Source organism: Rousettus aegyptiacus, unplaced genomic scaffold (genome assembly GCF_014176215.1).
Source record: "Rousettus aegyptiacus isolate mRouAeg1 unplaced genomic scaffold, mRouAeg1.p scaffold_m13_p_11, whole genome shotgun sequence".
NCBI classification, from domain to species: domain Eukaryota; kingdom Metazoa; phylum Chordata; class Mammalia; order Chiroptera; family Pteropodidae; genus Rousettus; species Rousettus aegyptiacus.
The window spans coordinates 76,613,245-76,636,320 of record NW_023416286.1 but is presented as its reverse complement, the minus strand read 5'-3'; the positions used below and the strand labels follow the sequence as shown (position 1 = coordinate 76,636,320).

Sequence of the window (23,076 nt, the reverse complement as noted above, 5' to 3'; positions counted from 1 at the left end):
AGGGTCACAATTTTATGAAGCATGAAAATGAGAAAGAAAATTAAAAGTTAATTTTTAATTGGTCAAAAATTAAAAGACCTGATGCTTCCTTAACATACTTCAAGGTTTATCATTAACAAGTTTTCTAAATTAAGCTATTTGGGGTTTAGGATATAACTGTTCTTTCCTCTTTTTCTTCTTATTCGATTCAGTTCAGTTTCATATTATCTTTGACCTCAGCGGAAGACTACTTCAGACCAGTGTTGAGTGTTGACTTCACATGGCTATGTCATTCCTCGTCCATTCTCCCTTTATTCTGTATTCCTCCTCACTGGATGCCCTAATTATACTTCTGTTCAATCCAAGGTATTAGTAATAGATCAGGCAACTGTCCCCACTACTTCTTAGCTATAGATCCTTGAGCAAGTTAACTAGTTTGGGACTTGAAATCCTCATGTTAAGAAGGGACTAATTGTATGCACTGTATAGGATTCTTGTGAGAAGTGAATGACAGGCAGGATATAAATGCCTCCTAGTCCAGTGCCTTATATATGGCTGGTATTCAGAAAAGGCTTCTCCTTTATTTTTTTCCAGAATTTTCTCTGATGCTCATTTGACTTCCTCACACATGCATGCACACACGCGCGCGCGCGCACACACACACACACACACACACGCACAGAGTACAAAATGTTATTATGCACCAAATCTCAAAATAATTAACATAAAAGTCTACTCATGGGCTTAATTTAGTTTCAAAAGAACACTTATAAACTTAAATAATTCTAGACAAAGTCAATAAAAATGTACTTAGATATCCAGTCCTAAGGGAGGAAAAGACTAACTTCTATTAATATCCTAACGCTATAATGAAAGTATTCAATGGCTCAAAATAAATACTTCTGAACCTCAATTCTTGGATCTTAAAAATGGTACATCTATCATATAAGTCACTAAAAGATATATTTGCAAATATTATTTGATAATAATCATACCAATTTATACTATCAAAGTAATAAAACTGAATTACATAAATCAGTTCTTAGGATGAGACAGTAGAATATATTTATTGTTTTCATTGCATATTATCTATCATATATTTTCTATGACAGTCAAAATTTATTTGGAATTTGAATAATCAAAATCCAGGACATATTTATATAATGTATATCATAGTTACTTATTTTAATTTTCTTTACTTAGCTTAATTATTCTTATCATCTCTGAAATATTAGCAACAATATAGTCTAATTTGAATATTTAAATATCTTAAAACATATTATTGTATGCTTAAATATTATTAAATATTTAAATAATAATAAAACAGATTATTGTATCCCAAAAACTGAAAAATCTGTGATTTGAAGAATAAGTTTTGCTGATATGTTTTCATTTTGCAAAGAACTAATACCCAAAAAGTGTGTATTATTTCAAATTTGGGGAGTTTCTAAAAATGTCTTCTGTGAAACAAATACACACATACTTCCTTAATAAATGTGCAAATTTTTTCATGTTTTAGATGCCTTTTCAAATTCCAAACATTATTCTCTATTCTTCTTGCATTTTTTTAAAATAAAAATCTAAATATTAGCCCAATTTTTCAATTAGGATGTCAAAAATCTCAAAAAAAAAATCCATTAATACTTTGGGGGCCATAAATAACATCTTTCAACCAGAGTACAAGCTTCTTAGACCCATAATATAAAGGATGTCACTATCTTTCTATGTAATCAACATTAGGAAACCAAGCATGAATTTTGAACTTAACTATGAGGCAGAAATTAATTTTCATGACAAACACCCAAACAGTGAGGGGCAGGGGAAGAGGAAGGGAGAAAGGGAGGAAGGGAGGAAGGGAGGAAGGAAGGGAGGGAGGAAGGAAGGAAAGAAGGGATAGACAGAGGGAGGGAGAGAGGAAGAGATGTGTATATCACTTTCTAAAATTTGGAATACAAAGAGTAGCATGAAATTATGTTTTTGACTCTTATTAGGGAGAGGCAGCTCACAAACTTACAAGCAGATATTGTTACATTAAACAAATTCCAATGCTCTAATAGAAGGTTAGGCTCTGTAATGGAAAGCTACTTGAATTTTCACGCAATAGAGCTGTTAGTAGTAAGTAATTATACAACTGTATTTCCAATGACGGAGTCCCATTGCTGTGCTTGTTCCCTTCCCAGTGGAAAATATCTTGTGAAGCAAAGAGTGGCTAAGGGATTCAAGAGGAGGAAAACACATACCATAAAATATAATTAAAAATTGTGGAGGCTGCATATGACAAGAATAACCATAAAAATACAGATACAAACCAGCTGGCTGTTAACAACTTCTGAGTTATAAAAATCTTAAACCTGCTGTAAAGTACTCAATTCGATTTACATAACCACAGAGATGACATTCCTTTTAGGCTCCTCTGTTGGGGATTATTTTGACATGTTTTAAAGCAACATAAAAAGCAACTGTTAAAGGAAGACAGATATCATCTTACACAGATATTCATTCCTGCCTTAAGACTGGACTTTCATTCTTTAATTTCAACGTCTTTCCTAGAACTGAAAAATATCTTTAATAGACACTGGTTGTCTGATTTTACAGCATTATGCTTTGGATGCTCATATTTCTAATAACATTGATGCTTTCTCTGCGCGTGTTGTGTATTTGAGTCACTGGCCTTACACAATTTTAGCTCAGTGGTACCCAGCCAAGAACCAATATTCATGGTCTATAAGAAGGGAATAATATTTTGGTCAACCATGACTGAAACAACTATAATTTCTTAGAAACCTAATGATGCAGACAGCTTTCTACAAAACTAGCATAGATTGCTGTAGGGAATTAAAAATAAACAAAATAAAATAAAATCAATCGTACATTGAGTGAAGTTTTGATGTATAAGTGCTGGCAGCCGAAATTGCCCAGAGCACAAAATGAGCTTCGCAGTTTGATAATTTGCTTGATTCACTATGTTGCTACATGCAGGGCATTTTATGCCTGACTTATATTTAGTCCAGTCACCTGCTTAATGTTAGAAGAGTTATAATTATATACAAGGGTTTCGACCATATAGCATGTCAATATTGCAGGTCTGACATAAAACATATATATTCATTGAGGTTTACTCATTAGAAATATTTTTAGTAATAATCTGATCTATAGTTATAATAAATCGCAAAACCATTCTATTTTTACTAGGAATAAAGTAAGCAAACATATTTGGGTCATGTGACAATAATGGTCCTTTAAATGAATACAGTAAAAAGAGCAGAGAGTTACAAATTCAAATTTGCACTCTGCCATTTTCTGGCTGTTCTGATCTTGAGCAGCAAACCTGAGTCCTAATTTCCTCATCTGTGAATTGGGGTTTTATAATGTACCACAACAAGTTATTAGAAGATAACATGATATAATATATAAATGTGTTAAAAAGTTAGAACTTTAAATGTATCTCTAAAATAATCTCTAAAATAATTTTTTATTTTATGTGTAAGATAATTTTTTTTATTGTTAAATTGTCTTAGCAATTACAGTAACCGTCTCAGTTCTTTAGGTTCTGTGACTATTTAAAACAGAAATTATCATGAGAAAAACAGAGAAATCAGCTAAGTTTGGTATGGAACAGATAATAGTAGGTTCAATTTTAGTTACTGACAAGTTTGAAATGCCAACAGGAAACTCAAGTGCAAATATACAATATTTAGTAATGGATGTAAAACATTTTGGAGAGCATTATGGGTAAAAGTGATGACAACAATGAGAAAGGATATAAGATCATTATGGAACTGAATCGAAACAGTAAAAAGCAAAAAGATAAATTTTAAACCTCGGTATAAATTATTTATTATAAAGTCTAACAGTAATATTTTTACTACGTTGTTTTGCTTTGAGTGAATATAAACTTCATCACTGGAAAATATCTTGGTACAAAGCAAAATCAATTCCTAAGATCTTTTAAATTTAATTTATTAGGTAAAATATAATGCTTTTATTCTTTTGTTGACTAGATCTGTCAAAAGATAAACTTAAATACAAGGAAAGAGGGATAAACATTATTTAAACTGTGCCCTGGAATGTTATAGCTATTTCTGCACAATAGAATGATTAATGAAATGTTATTTATATAGACAACATCTACAAAATTATCCAACTTAATACATCTAAATATGATTTAATCAAATGTGTAGACTTCAGATTTCAAACAACTCATTCAACAATTATATTGTTTCCATATAGTTCTGAAAAGAGAAAGTCATGCAACTTGCTAGATTGTATATTTCCAAAATAAAATAACAAATGAAAAGTTTCAGGTAAAATGACTCCTTGAAATTAAGTTCATTTTTATTTCATTGGCATATTGAATCCTAGAACTAATAAAAAAATAATAATACTTATAAAATTATCCTAAATGTAAAAACAAAATTCTCTATAACACATCTGGGAGAGAATAGTCAAGGTATTTATGAGTTATCGAAATCAAATAGTCTATGCAGTCAGTCTATCAGTGGGTTAATATTCGGAACTGTCTTTTTCCCCCCTGTAAGTTTTTCTCTTTCAGGAGTGAAATTCATGTGTACAGTCCTACCTTCTAGAAAAACAGAGAATTCATCTATATCTTTTGTTAAATATCCAAAAACACTGATCATGCCCCTCCCCTAAAGCCTCATATTTTTTCTAAATTCATTTCCTTCAATCAATCTTAATAAACTATCTTCCAGTTCTGATGATTCAATTTGGACAAATTGTTTTCTTTCATGATCTCTCAAGACATAATAACCATAAATGGACAAAGAACTATTGATACAGTCTAAGCAAGCAAGGCTGCTGCCAAAACAGTGTAATACATAGAGCTCATTAGCGTCCACATAATTTATCAAATTTAAAATGGACTTAAATGAATCACCATATTGGCCCTAGTGTGTTGATTCTGTATTCCCAGATGCAAAATTGTACTTAGGTTAGAACATCAAATGTTATTTTTAAATGTCCAGGGTGAAATGAATTGGTGAATACAAGTTTTAAAAAAAATCATAATCCAATACAATAAACATAAATGGACAAAATGATGCTGGTAAGTGTGCAAAGGTGTTGCATAGTGATTTAGAAGACAGGGATGGCAGCCAGGTTAACTGTCTTGAGCAAGAAAAATAAGTGCCAAAATTACCCATCTATAAAATGGAAACCAAAATTACTACCCAAAGACATATTATAGGAATTTAAAAAACTAATATACGAAAAAAACTAGTAACCGAAATATAATAAATCCAAATAGATGGTAACAGTTATTAATACTCTAATGATCTGAGAATTACACATTCATTAATTGGCTGATGATTGCCTTGACTGTTTAGTTACATCACACTCATTGTGATCAACGTGAAACCCTATCTTTATTTTCTCACCAAAAAAAGTAATCAAACTTGTTTTTCATGTGCCTGTGTCATACAAATAAATTTTTTAGTCAAATCAGACACATTTGAAGCCAGTATCAAATGTCACTTTCCACAATGATGACAATGATCATCCCCTGTACCCCTAGTTTTCTCTTCCTCTGTAAAAAAAACTATATTGCCTTTGTATAGCTCTCTTGGTAATTGCCAGTTTTTATCTTCAATTACAGTTTATTGAGTGGCGATGCCATTCATCTTTGCACACCCTAAAACTCATAATAAACATTTGTTGAATACATTATGATTACTCCCAAAGTATAAATTCCACAAATGATTTTTGGTATAATTATGACTATGACTCATGATAAAAAATACAACAAATAGTCATTCTAGATTAGCTGCAAGTTTAAGATATTGTATTTAATGACAATATATCCCTTACTTATTTAGAAGTTAGGGATATGTGCGAATGTGTGTGTGCATGTGCTTGTAACTTCTCTAACTGAGGAAAGCATTTATTAGAAGAAGATAGAGGAATTAGGGTCTGAAAAAGCTATGATAATTCAAGAATATCAATCGGTTATCTTTTGCTACACTGGTTCTCTACTCAGACTTTAACCTCTGCTAAACACAAGATTTCGTTAAAACACTGACATGTAAAGTATTTTAAATATAGCTCAAGAAAAAAAGGAAAAGGGAGACGAGGAGGAAGAGAAAACAACAACAAAAAAATTAGATTGAGAGGACAGATGATTTAGGTATAGAGAGAAAGACCTAGGTTCACATGAAAAACTTAAAGAGATCAATGAAGCAAATATCTACTGGTCAAACGGTTACTGAAGAAAAAATTCAAGGGCTGATAACTATACAATAAACAAACTGTTATATTACTGAAATACAGAGAAACTCAGGTTCATAAATTTAAGGAAATTACCAATGTCATACATATATTTAGTGATTGAGGTTAATCAAGGACCACATCCCTTTAAAAGTTCAATTTTATAGATTCTCAATTATTAGATTCCCTAACTCTACTAGGTTTTGAGAGTGAATATAGATAAAAAAATAGAGTTTCTAGAGATTTAAGTTGTTTACTTTTTTAAAGCAATTCATCATTCATTTTCTAATACTTGATATAATCTGCATGGTCATCTCAAATAATATAACCATGAAGATTCCAAAGAGCACAATATGCAAAGTTCATTAATTCTTACATAATTTTTTTAAATCTAAAAGGGATTTAAGCTACAGTACCTTGAGGTTTGATTCCCAGATGCAAAATCTTAGTTAGGCTACAAATACCAAATGCTATTGTTAAAAGTCTCCTGTGTGAAGTAGATTGGCGAATACACGTCAAAAAATATCATGATCAAACCTGGCACTTTTGTTGACAGACTTTGTAGTGAGGTCGAAGGTGTAATTAGGCCAGAAAATTACTTTCTCACTACTAGAATTGTTCCCTTCAGGTCCTGAGTTATCAGCCCAGAAAATTTCATTAAACACTAAATTCACTTTAAGACAACTGTCAAAATTAAGCAGAGGTGAGTCAAGTCAAGGTCCTAATATTCAAATCTTTCATTTGGATTTTGAGATTTAATATAGAATTTAAAAATGCTACAGGTTAATTTTTCTATCAAGACTAAACTTTTTATAAATTTCAGAAACTACTTTGTATTTTTCCTTTGGAAAACAGAGTAAAGCAGAATAATCAAATAAGTGTAGAATTTGAAATGCTAAAAGCCATAAACTATTAAAATGATTTAAAGAATACTTAAGATTCCTCTCAGTATTAGCTGAGAAATACCATCAGAGACCATATTATAATATAGACTAGTGACTTTAACGTCTATAAAAAAATTAATTTATGTCTAATATGTGAAGTTGTGACAAGTTTTTCAAATTAAACATGTTAATGAAACTTTGAAATGTTCTGTAAAGATTTGATTCTATCCTTAAAAAAGAAAAAATTTCATTTCAATTCATCCTGTTTCAACTATATTCAAAATATGTTTGATATCAAAAGAGATTATTGTACTCCTTGGAAATAGCATGGATGGTACAGTGAAGATATCCCTGAGTTCAGTTCCCAAATGAATTCTCTTCACCTTATGCAAGTTATTATCATTATTATTATTTATCACTTTTTATGCTTACAGCACCTGTTCTTCCAAGGTGGTCTTCCATTCAAGTACTAACCAGGTCCGACCCTGCTTAGCTCCGAGATCAGACATAGGGCTTGTTCAGGGTGACATGGCCATAGACCATAGACTGTGGCTCCACTAGGGCATGAACCCAGGACCTTCTGCATGTAAAACAGACGTGCTAACTGCTATACTATGGAACCACATCCTTAAGCAAGTTATTTAAATTATTTATGCTTTAGTTTATTTGTATGTACAATGGAATAAACAATATCTCCTTTATAATTTGACTTGAGAAATAAGTTACATCTTTAACTATTAGCAAAGTTCATAACCAGCAGTAGTTAATAAATGTTTGCACCCTTCCCCCCATTTCAACCAATAAACTATGTTGATTGATAAAATTATTTTGGATTTAACGATGTTTAGACCAGATAACATGCTAGCAACTGGAGATACTGTAGTGAAAAGCATAGACATAGATGTTGATTCCATATATAAAAGTAACAGAAATTTTTCAGTAAAAAGCATATGTATCTGGTAAGTTTGGTTTTTTTAATTGTATAGAATGTATACACAAAGTATTGTTGTAAGTATACTTATTATAACTGCAAGTATATCTACGAAAGAGACATGAAAATAGCATATCTTAAAGTAAATTTCAAGTATTATTTATACACAAAAATATTTTCTTTTTGTGTTTTACATCTACAATATGGCCATGCTCTTCTAAACCACATGATTAAGATAAATTGGAATAAGCTTTAATGTTTTCTAAAAAGTAAAGCTCTCTTTAAAAGTATTTATAGCATTTCCAGATATGTTACTTAAGAAATGCTCATTTTACTTAAGAAATTCATGCTAACTTAGAGAGGAAATAAGAATTTAGTTGAAAATATAATGATCAGTAATGAAAAGATGACATAAAATATGTCAAATTAATAAAGAATCATGCATGCTAGTTAATGTGGCATTTTAGAAACAAAACTAAGTAAGACTGAATAAAAAATGAAGCAGCTGCTGATGGCAAATTCTAGGTACAGATATTTTTCACATAGAATAGGGATAAATGTTTACCTATGAAAGACTGTAACTCAGGGTACTTTTAATAATATTTTGTGAAGAGAAACTAGAGAAAAAACAATAACACATTCAATTGTTTATGTGGCTAAGATCTCATTTTAGCTATGATTTTTACAGATAAAAGAAATATGGACAGATAAGGATAGTCCAGGTCACATGTGTTTAATTATAATCCTGAAATTTAAGACATTAATGCTTAGAAACCCCAGAAGCAATAGATTTTTTTGAATTCAGGCCAAGAACAACAGTGGTGTGGGCAAAACTAGCTGGATGGACATTTAACACATTCAAGGGAAATGAATATTATTGCTGAGAATAGAGAATAGTGCACTAATGGTTATGATGCTGACCATTTTTATGATCAAGTTAAAAAATATCAAAGGAAGCTATGTGCTTGTTTCATTAAAATAACAATATTGATATTTGGGGGAAGTGCATATTTCTAAAATGTCTACCTTCCAAGAGTCCTCTCTAACTGATACATATAGTATTTTATTATAGATGATTGATGTGAAGCTCGCTGTAATTTCAAAAATTCATAGAATATTATTATGTCATGAAATCCATGCCGAGAAAGCAATTGCCGTTATAAATCAAAAAGACAACTCATATGGACAGGTCATATGGTAACGGGTTCTCCTTGGACTGGTATCCTTAAATGTAATTTATTCAATAAGTAACTTAAGGTTAGGTATGATGAGACTAATCTATGTTCAAATGACTTCAAAATACTGTTATATTATAATATTAAGAGATTAATTTTTTTTGGAATTTAGAAATACTTGCATTTATATTCATTTAAATCAACATGGTTCCATGTAGTTCTTCTTAAATGTTTTCCCCCTGATATAATTCCCTGGAAGAATTTTATTGAGCAATAGAAGATAATAGATAATACAGAGGACATTTACTACTTTAATAGATTGATGAAGGTATCCAAATAGAAGAGCAGATTTTGAAAATCACCATGCTACATTTTCACATTTAGAAAATAGTTTTAAACTAGATGTTTTAACAAAGAAAAGAATAGCTCAAGAATTAACTTCTAGGGAATAATGTATTATTAGACAGATTAAATACTTTACTGACTTTAATATTGAATATTATACACGTTTAAAGAGAATCTTGATGATATTGCATCACATCTGTAAGACTAACTCAGAATAGCAACTCATAATTTCATAGATCTTTGGAATAGACGAAGAGTCTTACATTCCCTACCAATACCTAAAAACTCAGCACTCTTTCTTTAAGCCATATCCTTACATCCCAGTAAGCAAACTAAATCATTATAAAACATTTATTTAGGAAAATAGTCTCTCCACATATTATTGCATTTCTTAAATAAAAATTAACGGAAGTATGTTTGATGGAATAATTCTCCATCAAATGATTTGATGTAGGAGGCATTTAATGAATTAAAAATAGATCGCAAAATTCTATATATATCATGATGATCAAAAAGTAATCATTGACAGGAAAAGAGGATTGTATCATGAGAAAAATATTCTGTTAGAGCTAACTGGAACATACAAAAGCAATTTTTTAAAAAATTGAAGAAATGATTACAATCTGATGCCATAAATATGGGAAAGGACCCATCATTCTCCGAATTGATAGGTTTGAACAGAGAGATAAATAACTGGTTTATATTTGAAACAAAGCAGAAGTCCTGTTTTGAAAATCATCATAATAAAACTAAATATCAGATGACATCTTGTTACATAAGACTTTGAAAGCATTTTGTGATACATTAGCTCATTTGTTCTTCACAAAATCCTATCAAGTAGGAAATAAAACAGATCGTATGATTTTTGGTTTATGGATGAAAAAGTAAGTATTTTAGAAGGTAGCTTTATGTTGTAGAAAAATAACCAGTAAATTGGAGTCCAAAAACCTGAATTGAAAACTGACTCTAGCACACAATCATGAACCTTGGGACAAGTCTCAGCATTTTTTCCCCTTCACTAAAATGGTGTTTTAAGAACAAGTATCTACCTTGTGATGACTGAACAAGTGAGGCCAGATGGTATTAGTCAAGGTCATATTGCTAGCAAGTGATAAAGAAGAGAATGAAAGCCAGATTTTTCAGTTCTAAGAGCCATGTCACAATACCATGTTGTTTGTAAAACACATCTCCTTTAAAAAGAATAATACTCAACTCATGGTACTCTAAAATCAGCAAAGATTAAAGAATCAAACCCCTGGTGGTCTTCTCTAGGAATCAGGCTTATAGCAACTTTAATTAAAATGTGAGATGGCAAAAAACAGATGATCTTGAAAGAGTCTGGTCTACTGCTGTATCTGTAGCCACATATCAACAAGTGAACACAATAAAAAGCTCTCACAGTAATTATACTGACTACTTTCTTAATGAAGTGCAAAAGTGTTTGCATAATCTGATTCAATTTATTGAATTAGGTTACAGTTTTATCACTTTGAAAACCAGCTTCATTGTTTATTTCACAGTATATTTCAATTCATTTTGAACAATTAAATAACACAGCATACAGCTATAATCAATTAAAAGCAATCTCCATTTTTAAGGTCTACTGCTATTTGTAGTGTGCATATTTCCGAAAGCAATATATTAGTCCGAACACATAATAGTGTTATGACATTTCATACATATGAAGTTTAGTTTGCTCACAAAAATGTATGAAAGGAATTTACTGTCAAGAAGTCCTGAAAAGTAAACATATAATAACCAAAGTTTAGTGTTAACTACCTCTATTAGGAATATCTATGGTGTATATTCACATGAATTTGAAAATCTTCCCAAACTAAGAATTCCTAACACAAGCTATACATCTTAAAAGTTACCAATTTTATAGTCACATCCAATGGAGTTGATATGAGCATAGAAAGTCAGCAATAATAACCAATAAGTTTGGATGAGCCTATTTAATTACAATTATACTACTAATAATGTTATCTTTGTCTAGCTTCATCGTTTGCAGAATTCTGGTATAAATTGTGTCATTTGACATTCAGGGCAATTCAACAAGAAAATAATTTAGATATAATAAAAAGATTCTTTTTTACAGATGGATAAAATAGAGGACCAAAACATTTGACTGTCTTAGTTATTACACTTTTAAAAAGTGGTAGGGCTGGAAGATTCTTATGGTTTTCAAGAACTGACTCCTCTCTGAGACTTTACTCTTCATTTAAATCTCTTTAAGAGTTCATGTCTTTCTACTATCATTTCTGATGATCTTTACTGGTTAAAATAATATTATTGTTTCCACCCATAGCTCCAAATCCTATCACAACTATAAGCATTACTTTGTATCATATTCAATTACTGCCATTTCCTATTTATTATTAATTTTGAAGCTGTGGATTCCTTCATGGGGTAGTTGTAAAGAAGGACAGAGAGAACAAAGAAGAAAAAGCATTTAAACTTTAATTTGGATTGGAAAAAAAGTATTTTTCAGCTTGCCACAGTGATAGATTACATATGAGTTAACTATTCCATCTATGAGAACCAGTGTAACAAACAATATAACATAAAATGTGAAGCATTCATCTCAAAAGTAATTTTTAAAAGTATCTTAAAAACAGTGAAAGAATATAGGAATATAAAACCTTGAAAGATAGACACCATTTAACTAAAAAAGCACCATGTCAAGATTAGAAGACTAATGCAAAGTAAAATAAAATAGAATCTTTAAGCATTCATAATTAGAAGGGGATAAGATGGTCCTATTCAATCTACTTCCAGTGGAAAATTACCTTCAAATTTCCCTAACAGTGAGAAAATAGATGGTTGAAGGTCAAGGAGAGAAAGAACTTTTTAAAAAAAACTATTCTTCTTTTTACCATAAACAATAAGGCTCATAAAAGTTAATTAAATGTAAAAACTATGGCTAAAAACTTTTCATCCCACTTTCTTCTTGAACCCTTTTGTCAGAAGGAAAAATTTTGTGACTGATACATTCCATTCTTAGAGAGTTCTCCATGTAACAGAGCTCTTTCTTATGGAAGCCAATACAGACCTCTCTGTAATTACTGAGCATCAGTTAGATTTCTGTCTGCAAAAAAGAACAGAGTATGAATCTACTCTATCACCTACTATCAGACCTTCCACACGTTTCCCTAAGACTAAACATCACCATCATTTCTAAATCCCTATCATCTAGGCTATTCTCTTAATGCTCACCAGTTTATCAATGTCCTACTAAAAATTACAGTGTCGTGACTGAAAATAATATCCCAGATGTTATTTGAAGTGCAGGGTAAAATACTATTGCTGTTTCCCTTTATCTGGACTTTATATTCCTATCCATTAAGCTTAGGATTATATCAGTACCTTCAGAAGTTCTATTACAGTGTTGGTTTATATGATTATAGAACCAAATAAAATCCTTTGTTATTTTTTATGTAGAATGTTTTCAAATCAAATCTTAAGATCATTCATGACTAGGTAAATAAATGTTTTAGGACACTGAATGCAAAGTTTTATTAATTCTATTATCTTTCTGACATTTGCCAAGTTCTCTTGAAACGTCTTGCACTTTTAATTAGCAATTTTATTTCTTTACAAAGAGGAGTAAAGTTGTAAAATTTATCCCCAAAATGCATGGAGAAAATTTAAAGAAATTTCAGCATGATCTAAGTAAATCCTTAATAACAAACCTGAACACACATCGCTATGGGGAAGAGTTGTTTTTCATGAATTTCACCAACCTTTGAAGTTGGCCTCAGAAAGGAAAGCCTATCAGAGACAGAGAAGGAGGCTAAAACAAATAATTCTGTTTATCTTGTTTTGCATGACTTTTGTCCTACAGCATCTTCAGGAATATCTATAGTGGAGTTGGTTGTTTTTCTTGAATGAAAAATCATTGTATTTGTATTCCTCACTTCTCTTGGTTAAGGGGAAAGCATGATGAAAACAGTACCTCCTAATGGTCAATAAATTGCAGTGAGCAATAAAAGACAACATTTGAGGTCCTGTATGACCACAAGATTCAAAAAGTGTCTGAGAATCTCACAAATAAATGGATAATTCACAAAACTCCAGCTAATTCATACACCATACACCATCATAATCAAAAGCTGACTTAAAATTCAATTCGCTTTTCTTAATAGAATGAATTTCTCTTTGGCCAAAAAAGAAGCAAAAACTACCTACCTAGCAAGTAGTCAATAAAGGATCTTAGCAACTCCCTTACCGAAGATCTACTGAGAGAGAAATGTAAGTATATTAAACTCTTAGCATGGCCCAGTAGAGACATATGAAGCTGCAGGAAAAGAGAAATGAAATTGGGGAAGAAATGACTGTAATTTTCTTCTAAATTAAGTGGATGAGAGGCCTGTCCAGAAGTCTAGTAATATGCGGTTATTTAACTAAATCTAAAAATAGCAGATCTTTGCTTTAAGAACTTAGAAAATAAGATTTTTATGAATCTCTATGCTAGTAACAGATCCAAGGTCATATTGCATCTTGACCGAAATGCTTAATTATAATATATACTATATATTTAATAAAATAAATATATTTATTATCTAGTTCCTCATACCAAAGAAGTATATACATTCAGTTAAATTATTAGCTGCACTTTATTCATATATGCACTAAATTGTTTCTATATTAAGATACTGTGGGCATAATGAAGAATTCAATCCTTGAGAACTGCATAATACAGTGCATAATATAGTAATACACAGGAATTTTAAAGACTAATATGTGCTGTGTTACTATTTTATTCCTGTAAATATTGCTTCTCTAGAATATCAATTTAAGGATATAAATTTCATCAATTGTTGGTTATAATGCTTAAATGTAGCCATCAGAACCCATAAACAAACAAAAGAATAGTGTCCTCCATTTACTTAGTACACCTCCCCCTTTAGACCTGAGACGCTGAATCTTTAATGTGGAACCCAACCATGCTAAGATTTTATGAACTTCATTATATCACCAGTGTTTAAATTTGTTACTCCGAAGTTTAATAATTCCTCTCAGAAATCCTCTACTACATAGATATCAGCCATGTTTATTGAATAAAAATTTATCTTGAATATCTGCCCCTTAGCAAGTAATATTCTATATACTAGGATATTACAGTGAACAAAAATGACCAAAGTCTCCCAAACACTGTGTGTATGCGTGTCTACCACACTATGCTTGGGCCCTCACAACCCTTTGCACAGTGACTTGCTGGGTGTCATAGGGTGAGAATGACCCCCAGAATTACACCCACATCTTAATTCAGAGAACCTATGAATGCTACTTTCTATGAGAAAAGATTCTTTGCAGATGTGATTATGTTAAGGATCTCCAGAAGGGATTATCCTGGATTATCTGACAAACTCTAAATACAATCACAAGTGTCCTTACAGAGAGGCAGAGGGAAATTTTTTTCTCTCTCTCTTTCTTTCTCTTCCTATTTCTCTTTCTCTTTCTCTCTTCCTTTCTCCCTCTCTCCTTCTCTCCCTCTCTCCCTCTCTCTCTTCTCTCTCTCTCTCTCTCTCTCTCTCTCTCTCTCTCTCTCTCTCTCGCGCGCGCGCACACACACACACACACACACACACACACACACACACACACACGAAGGCTGCAATTAGAGCAATGCAACACAAACTGAGGAAGCTGGCAGTCACCGGAAGCTGCAAGAGACAAGGAATAGAATCTAATGAAGAGCCTTGGGAGGGAGTATGACCCTGCTGACATCATGACTTGGCTCAGTGATACTGACTTTGGACTTCTCCAGAATGATGAGAGAATGAATGTTTAAGTCACCAAATGTGTGGTTATTTGTTATAGCAGCCACAGGACACTAATAGCATGTTCAACACAAGTTTTCAAACTAAGTAAGTTACATGAAGTCTAATATTCTTTTCTCCTTCCAAAAGGAGTAATGAAGATATATTGCTTTATTTTTCACTTCAAGGAAAATACAGATGGTATATGCATTAAATACTGATAGCTTAAATGCACTATCATCAACATGTTCAGTGATTAAACTTCACAAATATTCCCTGCATATAAATGTATGAAAACACGTACATACATATACTACATAAACATCAATGATTTAAATCAGAGATTTCCAACCATTTTGGCACCAAGGACCAGTGCACCTATGAGAATCTAATGCCTGCTGATCCGAGGTGGAGGTGAGGCGCTGATGCTAGTGCTGGGGAGCGGCTGCAAATACAGATGAAGTTTCACTAGCTCACGTGCTGCTCACCTCCTGCTGTGCAGCCTGGTTCCTAACAGGCCATGGACCAGTACTGGTCCACAGCCGGGGAGTTGGGGACCCCTGATTTAAATATTTATATCACATTTACTCTTCGAAAAAGGCATTTAGGAAATTATGTTTAGTAGTGAAGACAATCAATTCATTCGTGGATGTTTTAGTTGTGTTTTTTTCTGTTAATCCTTACTTGTGAGTCTCCCCAGGGAATACAATGCTTTGTTATGAAAAGTATTTTTCAAAATATGAGGCACGTTTGCACACTATGAATTTTCCTCTTACAAATTGAAATGTTTAATGCATTTAAAATGTTATAAATGTTGATAATACAAAAATAGATAGGATTGTTGTTGCTGGTTAGTAACATTTAGCAAGAAAAACACAGAACATAAATTTTGAAAATATGTTTTTGAATTATAAATCCACTTGAAAATACTTTCCTATAATCTTTTTTTAAAGATAAGATTGTTTCAATGGGATTAACTCAGGATTGATATTGCCCTGGTTTAGAATTTTTTACAAAATGATAAAATTACATTTACAAATTCTTACATTTTAAGCATAGCACATGTGCATGCAATTGTTTTCTTTATCCTGAATGCATATTGATTATGTGCCTAGAAGCTCACAGTGAGAGACTAGACATGTCCAAGAAGCAAAACCATAAATTATTCATTTAATTTGAGTGTATTTGAAAAAAAATAGTATTAGAAAACTTTTCTTTTAATGTCAAATGCAAATATTTGAGACTCGTTGAGTTACTTACTAATACTTATACAAAAATTGTATTTCAAAACTGGTTTTCATTCTGCCCTAAGGATAAAATCAGGAAGTTGGCCAAATATGCTAGCCAAGTTGGATTCCTTGCACAAGAGGGAAGTATTTAGAACTCCTCAATAACCCTTTCCTTCAGTGTAAAATACACATGATACTAGAAAAAGTATGAATGCTATTGAAACTCTGTTGCTAAGATAAATTTATTCTAACCTGGTCCTTATTATCAAAAATGATTTATGATATGTGCACAGCCCAAATGAATATAAGGAGCACTGTAGGAGGTATTGCGTTGTGAGGCTCTACAAAGGCCTTCTTTCTTTCATTAACTTCCACTGCTGGTTGCTATGGCATCTGGTGACAACCATAAATTTTGGAAATTATCAACATCTGCCCATGCCCCCTTCCAAAGTTACACACAAGTCCACTCAAACAACAACAACAACAAATAAAAACTCTGTAAGCAATTGTTAAAGCTGTTTTGTTAAAAATTACGTATAAAAGCTCAAAATGGGACATATCTCAAATAACTTAACTGCAGATGAAGATAATGTGTTTTGTAAAACTGTGTTAGATGACTCAAAAAGTGGTTCTAATGTGGACAAAGCCCTGGTGTTGAAGCATATGAAAAGTGAAGTGCAAGAGTTAAAAAATAAATAAGTACATATATAGATATGTAGATATATACATATATAGATATATTCATAAATTACACATACCTAAATATATAACGTTAGAGCAAAGACTTTTAAAAAAATATTAAAATGGTTAAATTTTTTCCTAAGAAAACAGATATCACCAGGAAAAATTACTATTAACCCTCACGTTTAATTTTGGAAAAGAAGAAATGAGAGCATGATTAGGAACAAATTGATTAATTCTTATAAATTTGTCAAAATTAATAAATTTTCTTTCTCATAACTTTGAAGGCAAATTTACATTTTTAATGCTTTTCAAATGGTACAAAAGTAAGGTCAACATTCATAGGTATGCTATAATTTAAAGTTAGAGAAGATTTGAAATTTGGGGGCAGGGGTTATTTTCTTTGTTGTCTTGAGGTTTACATGTTTGTTTATTTGTTTTGCTAGTTTTAGAAAAATGATTTCCAAGTCTCTTAAAAATACTGATATAACTATACAGTCTCAGAAACAAATTTTTTAAATTCCAAACTCACAGGTCCAAAACATAGTAGAAATGTCATCAAACTAGTTTGCTTAATGTCAACATTATTGGCATTCAACTTTTGTATGATGTTTTAATAAACTAAGTAACACTCTGCATCTTCCTCATCTTAGGAAGAAAAAAAATGACATTTTATTTTATTAGAAGTAACAAATATAAGAAAAGAATGTAGCAAATATGAATAAAATCCTGGTATATAAATATCTCTATATACATATAGAATCATATTTCCCCAACACACTAAGTTCTCCTTGGGAGAAAAGTATTACTTCTGAGAACTATAACATTTTAAGACCATCAAATTTCCAGTTAATGTTTTAAGATAGTAAATAATTAGGGGGTGAGGGGCAGTGGAGGAGATAGAGCTATTATTATTCTATATTCCCTCAAACCTAAACTTCTTCAGCTAAAAAACATATACATATATATATGTTTTATATATATATATATATATTAAAACAATCTTTGAATATATTAAAATAACACCATTTATGTGCAAGAGTCAAACTTTGGCAGTTTTATATATTTGGACCAATCTCTTAAAAAGTTGAAAGTAAGTGAAACAGGTGATATTGAGCTCACGACCCATCTTATAGCCATTCACTGGTCTCTACAGGAGCATTTAACTGTCCAAGACCCACTTTTCAATCCAGTTTACTCTCTTGATGAACCTCTGTTTCCTCATGTGTCTCTAAAACATGACCGTTTAAGGTCTTTTTTCAATACAATGTTTAATAAGCTTGAAAGAAATTCTGATTTCTGTGTTCACAGCATACTAGAATGAACTAAAGTAAAATAAACAAACAAACAAAAAAACAAACATGTCTGAAAAGGGCAGCATAACACTTGAAATAAATGAAATGATCCCACTTCAAAACTGAATATCTGTAGGGATGAGTCAAGTTTAAATTATATTAGGTGTCTCTATTCACCAAGCCAAGGGAGTGTGTAATACATTTCAGAAAGAGACCTATGAAAAATAGCAATATTTTAATTTTGAATTTTGGCATATGATCATCGAATATTTACAAACCCACTTGCCACAAAATTACTTGATGGTGTTAATTATGTGAGGTGTTGCTAATGCAGATTCCAATGACATCATCTTTTTTTGTCATTGCTTCAGTGATGAACTATTATCTTCACCATAAAAGGTTAAATGTTGCCAATTTGGAACTGGATTTTCCCTATTTTAGCATGAATATAACCTAGAGTATTTCTTACACATAACTGCATTTATTAATGTGTAATATTCAACACAAACATCAAATATAAAATAATTTGATAAGTTTTAATGATCATTAAAAATTATTTTTTAAATTTCCAAAACATACTTTATTTAAAAATTAATTAAATCAAAGATCTTTAGGTCTTTCTTTTAGTACACCTGAGTCTTTCAACCATTAAACATGAAAAGTTAAGATTTTCATTCCATCTGGCCTATGTAACTACAAATCAAAACAAATTTTCAAATTATGAAATTTTATTTAGCTAAATAAAAACAGTTAAGGCTTAACAAAGCATTACATATTTCTTCTCTAAATCTCAGATTTGGAAATAGAATTTCAGGCAGTAGGATTCAGTTACTTAAGAAACTAAATGACTAACTAAATAAATAGAAATGATACTTGCTCTGTAATTGGGTCATTTTCAGCTATTAATTTCATTTTTCTCTGTCTAATTTTTTATCTACAAAATTAACATAAAAATATAATCTCCATGGGACTTTAAATAAGTTACTGTTAAGTATATAATGTGGTACCTTACACTAAAAAATTAAATATATAAAAGTAATAAAAGCTTCGAATTTAACTCAACAGATGTTTGATAAATGTCCACAAAAGTAGAAGAAATTGTTCAGATGCTACCACAAAAATAAAGGCATATTTAAAAAATCATTATTTTCAAGGAGTTTCCAACCAAATATGGAATGTAAAATCAGTAATCATAATGGTATTACAGTACAGAAAAAGATCGATGTTACAAAAGAGGAAAAATGAATTCAGAGAAAAAATGTAAACTTTCTCCTCCTCTTGCCAGAGCATCTTTCCTGTATCCATTGTTTTACATGGCAAGTATATGCTAATATTTATACATGTATTTCCTCAAACATCTATATAAATATTATATATTTTATAATAATAATAATAGTAATATTGTTATTATTATAAATTCATCCTCATTATTATGATTTTAATTTGCTCAGAAGTCTGGATGAAACATGGAAAGTAGGCAAATAGGTGTAAGTAAATTAAAAAATTAATGAACAGATCCAGGCAGTGGAAATTAAATAGTAATTTTTACATGCAGTGCAATATTTATAGTGTTTATGGTATGGAACTTATGTGGTCAAGACTATTCTTTTACTTGTACGTTTTCAAAATTTGGGGAAATAAATACCCATCAAATGTTCCTAATGAAAATATATTCACATTATAGTTTGAGAAAATAGGAGATCTTTCTATTTGACATAGTTACTGTCTTTTGTTTGGATGCATTTCAATTTATTTCAGAATACTAATAGAACGAGAAATAAGTTTAAAACCCACCAAAGACAGGGTTTGAATTACCACTGACAGCTACCAGCTGACTGACCTTGGAAAAGTCACTGATTCTCTCTGAGGGTCAATTTCTTAACAGGAAATTAGGGAAAATAATTTGTTGCCTGATATTAGTGAGAGGACTAATTAGAATAACAACACTGTGGTCTATTAAGCTTCTTTCATTTCTTTTTAAATAAAGAAAGGCAGTTTAGAAGTAAATTCTCATCAGTAGCATTTAGTGTACACAAAACAATCAATGGGTATAAATATTGACATAAACATATATATGTGTGTCTGTGTGTGTGTATATATATACACACACAGAGAGACACACACACATAGAGACACCTATATATGCATATATACACAGTATGGCATTGGTTGACTTTCAATATTTTCAGTATAACTAAGTACGCTCTTACCTGTTGGTGGGATTATCCCAGGAGACATGAGGCCAGGGACAGAATGTGGCATGATATGAGAGTTCTCTGGGGAGGTGACACTTTGAGTCCTCTTAGGAGGCCTTCCAGGTCTGGAACTGAAACAAACAAACAAAAAATTTTTACAATTAAGCTGTTGTCTTACACATCATTTCAAAGTTGTTTCAAGTGGTAACATGGACTGTAAATAAATTTGTTTCAAGGACGGTTGCTTTTGCAGTTAGATGTAATAGACTTCCATCACTAATTAGATTACATGCTGAATTCATTTTCCTCATTGAAGATCAGCCACTCTTGATGCATAATTCATAGCCTGCACCTCGTTACCTGCTTCTTCATATTAATATCTATACACAGTTTGAATTGCCTCGTTTGCATATGCTAAAGTTCTGCATGCAGCCTTCAGCACGAAAATTATGCACTAACTTGTAATAATTATTACAGTCAGCTTGCTATTGATTTATGAGACTTTTAAAAACCAAATATGTGTAGTACTTGTAATGAATGATATTTTAAGGTTCTTCAGGAAATTAAAAGGCAATGGCTGCCTAAGGAAATGTTCTGCTTGTTTGATTTAATACTACAGTTAGCTGGGAGGTAGAATGAAAGAGTGATTCAGACCTATAGCACATTTTTCGATGATATGTTTTATTACTTCGCACTGCTAGCCTGATATCTAGATGATAAATGACAATACATATCTAATGTGTGAAAAGGTCTTGCAATTTCTTTATTTTTTGTCATTTAAAAGATAAGTCAAGTTATCATTTAACCCTTATTCTATTTAAATGAACAGGCCCACTTGGTTGTCTTACTTTTAATATACTAAAATAAAATGGAAAGGCTTAGGATTATTTGTAGGACATCACTGAGAAATTGTCAGTATAGCATCTTACCTCTGTCTTTAGGATAAATACAAACATCCTATGTTTGCGTTTTAGTATTACTTGTCTTTTGCATGCCTATTGTAAGATTAATTTTTAAAGGTATAATAGCAGAAGGTGAAGTGGAGACAAGTATCCACTCTTTATATGAAAATAATATCAATATAATATTAACGATTTTTGAAACAAATATACTTAGCATTAGGTTTCCACTTGTTGCCTCTGCATCATGAATGTGCTTTCCGGAAATATTTGTTCCATCACTAATCTGGCCACAATGTGTCTAGATATATCATAACCCCCACCCAGAGCCAACCTTCGTAAGCTAGCATTTCCATGTTAGCCTCAGCTGAGAGCCTTTGTTTCACCAGAATATTCAAAGATCCCACCTGTATTATTTAATGTAAGTAATAGATGTGGTCGTCTAACAAATAATTATTAAGTAGTTGTTATTTTCAAAGCAGTGCACCATGGAGGCTAATTTGGGAGAATGGGTTCTTTAGTCTTCAGAAGCTTATACTGTTGCCAAAGGGGACAAATCTGGTACATAAGTAACTACAGTGTAAGCTGGAATGTGCTAAGTGTCATAAGAAAGTTACAATCTGAATACTAATTGGAAGTTAGGCTGGATGATGTGGTACTTCCATGTTGAGGCATGAGAGAAAAGAATTCATGGCAGTGGAAACAGAAGACAATTCCAAAGGCCAGGTTAGACATGGAGAGGAAAAGAATAGAAGAAAAGTACACTCCAGTGAGAATGTGAGAAAGAAATGGAAACGTGAAAATGTATGGATATACAAAAATGTTTCCAATGAGCTGAAACACGTCAAATAAGATGAAGAGCAGAGACTGACACTGTTAGCATCACTGCCTGGGCCAAATCCTGGAGGGCTTTGAACCAGGAGCCGGGAGCTGGGAGATGGTGTGTTTGTTTTGCTAGTCCATACAGTCACTCTCCTGCTTATTGTTCTGAAGCATCTCTCTGGCAACTTATTCTTATTCTTTGCTATTATTCTCCATCCTCAGCTAGTTGTCCAACTCCTTTAATGGAGACTGTCAGAGGGCCTATCAACTGCCCTCTGACAGTCTCCATTCTCCCTGACTGATCTTTCTGTTTACAATACCAAGATGCTAAGGAATAATGGCTAAATATCTGCAGCCTAGCTCTTCCTGCTGGGATTCAGACAGATTAATGCCTGCCTACTGGTAATCTTCCTTTGGATGTTCTATAATCATCTGAAACTCAGCTTGTCCAAATCTGAACTCAGCAACTTCCCCATTAAAACCTATTCTTCTTTCCCTGGTTCAGCAAAATGGTACCTAACTGACTAAGCCAAAAATCTAGCAGTCAGCTGTGTCTTTTCCTTTCTTTGTACACTCAAATATCATCCCAATAAAAATACCTCTCTGATCTGTTCTTCTCTTCTCAACTTCTCTTCTCTGTTTCCACTCCTACTGTCC

At 31.8% G+C, this 23,076-nt stretch overlaps 1 protein-coding gene across 2 annotated transcripts in view; it reads right to left on the bottom strand.

Annotated features, from left to right (window-relative positions):
* Positions 1–23,076, bottom strand: part of DACH1 (dachshund family transcription factor 1) — a 383,562-nt gene that overhangs the window by 197,387 nt on the left and 163,099 nt on the right. For both annotated transcript variants that reach the window (XM_016133395.2, XM_036228905.1), the window contains exon 2: positions 20,714–20,829. In XM_016133395.2, coding sequence (XP_015988881.2) covers positions 20,714–20,829 — 116 coding nt within the window. The remainder of the gene's footprint in view (positions 1–20,713; positions 20,830–23,076) is intronic.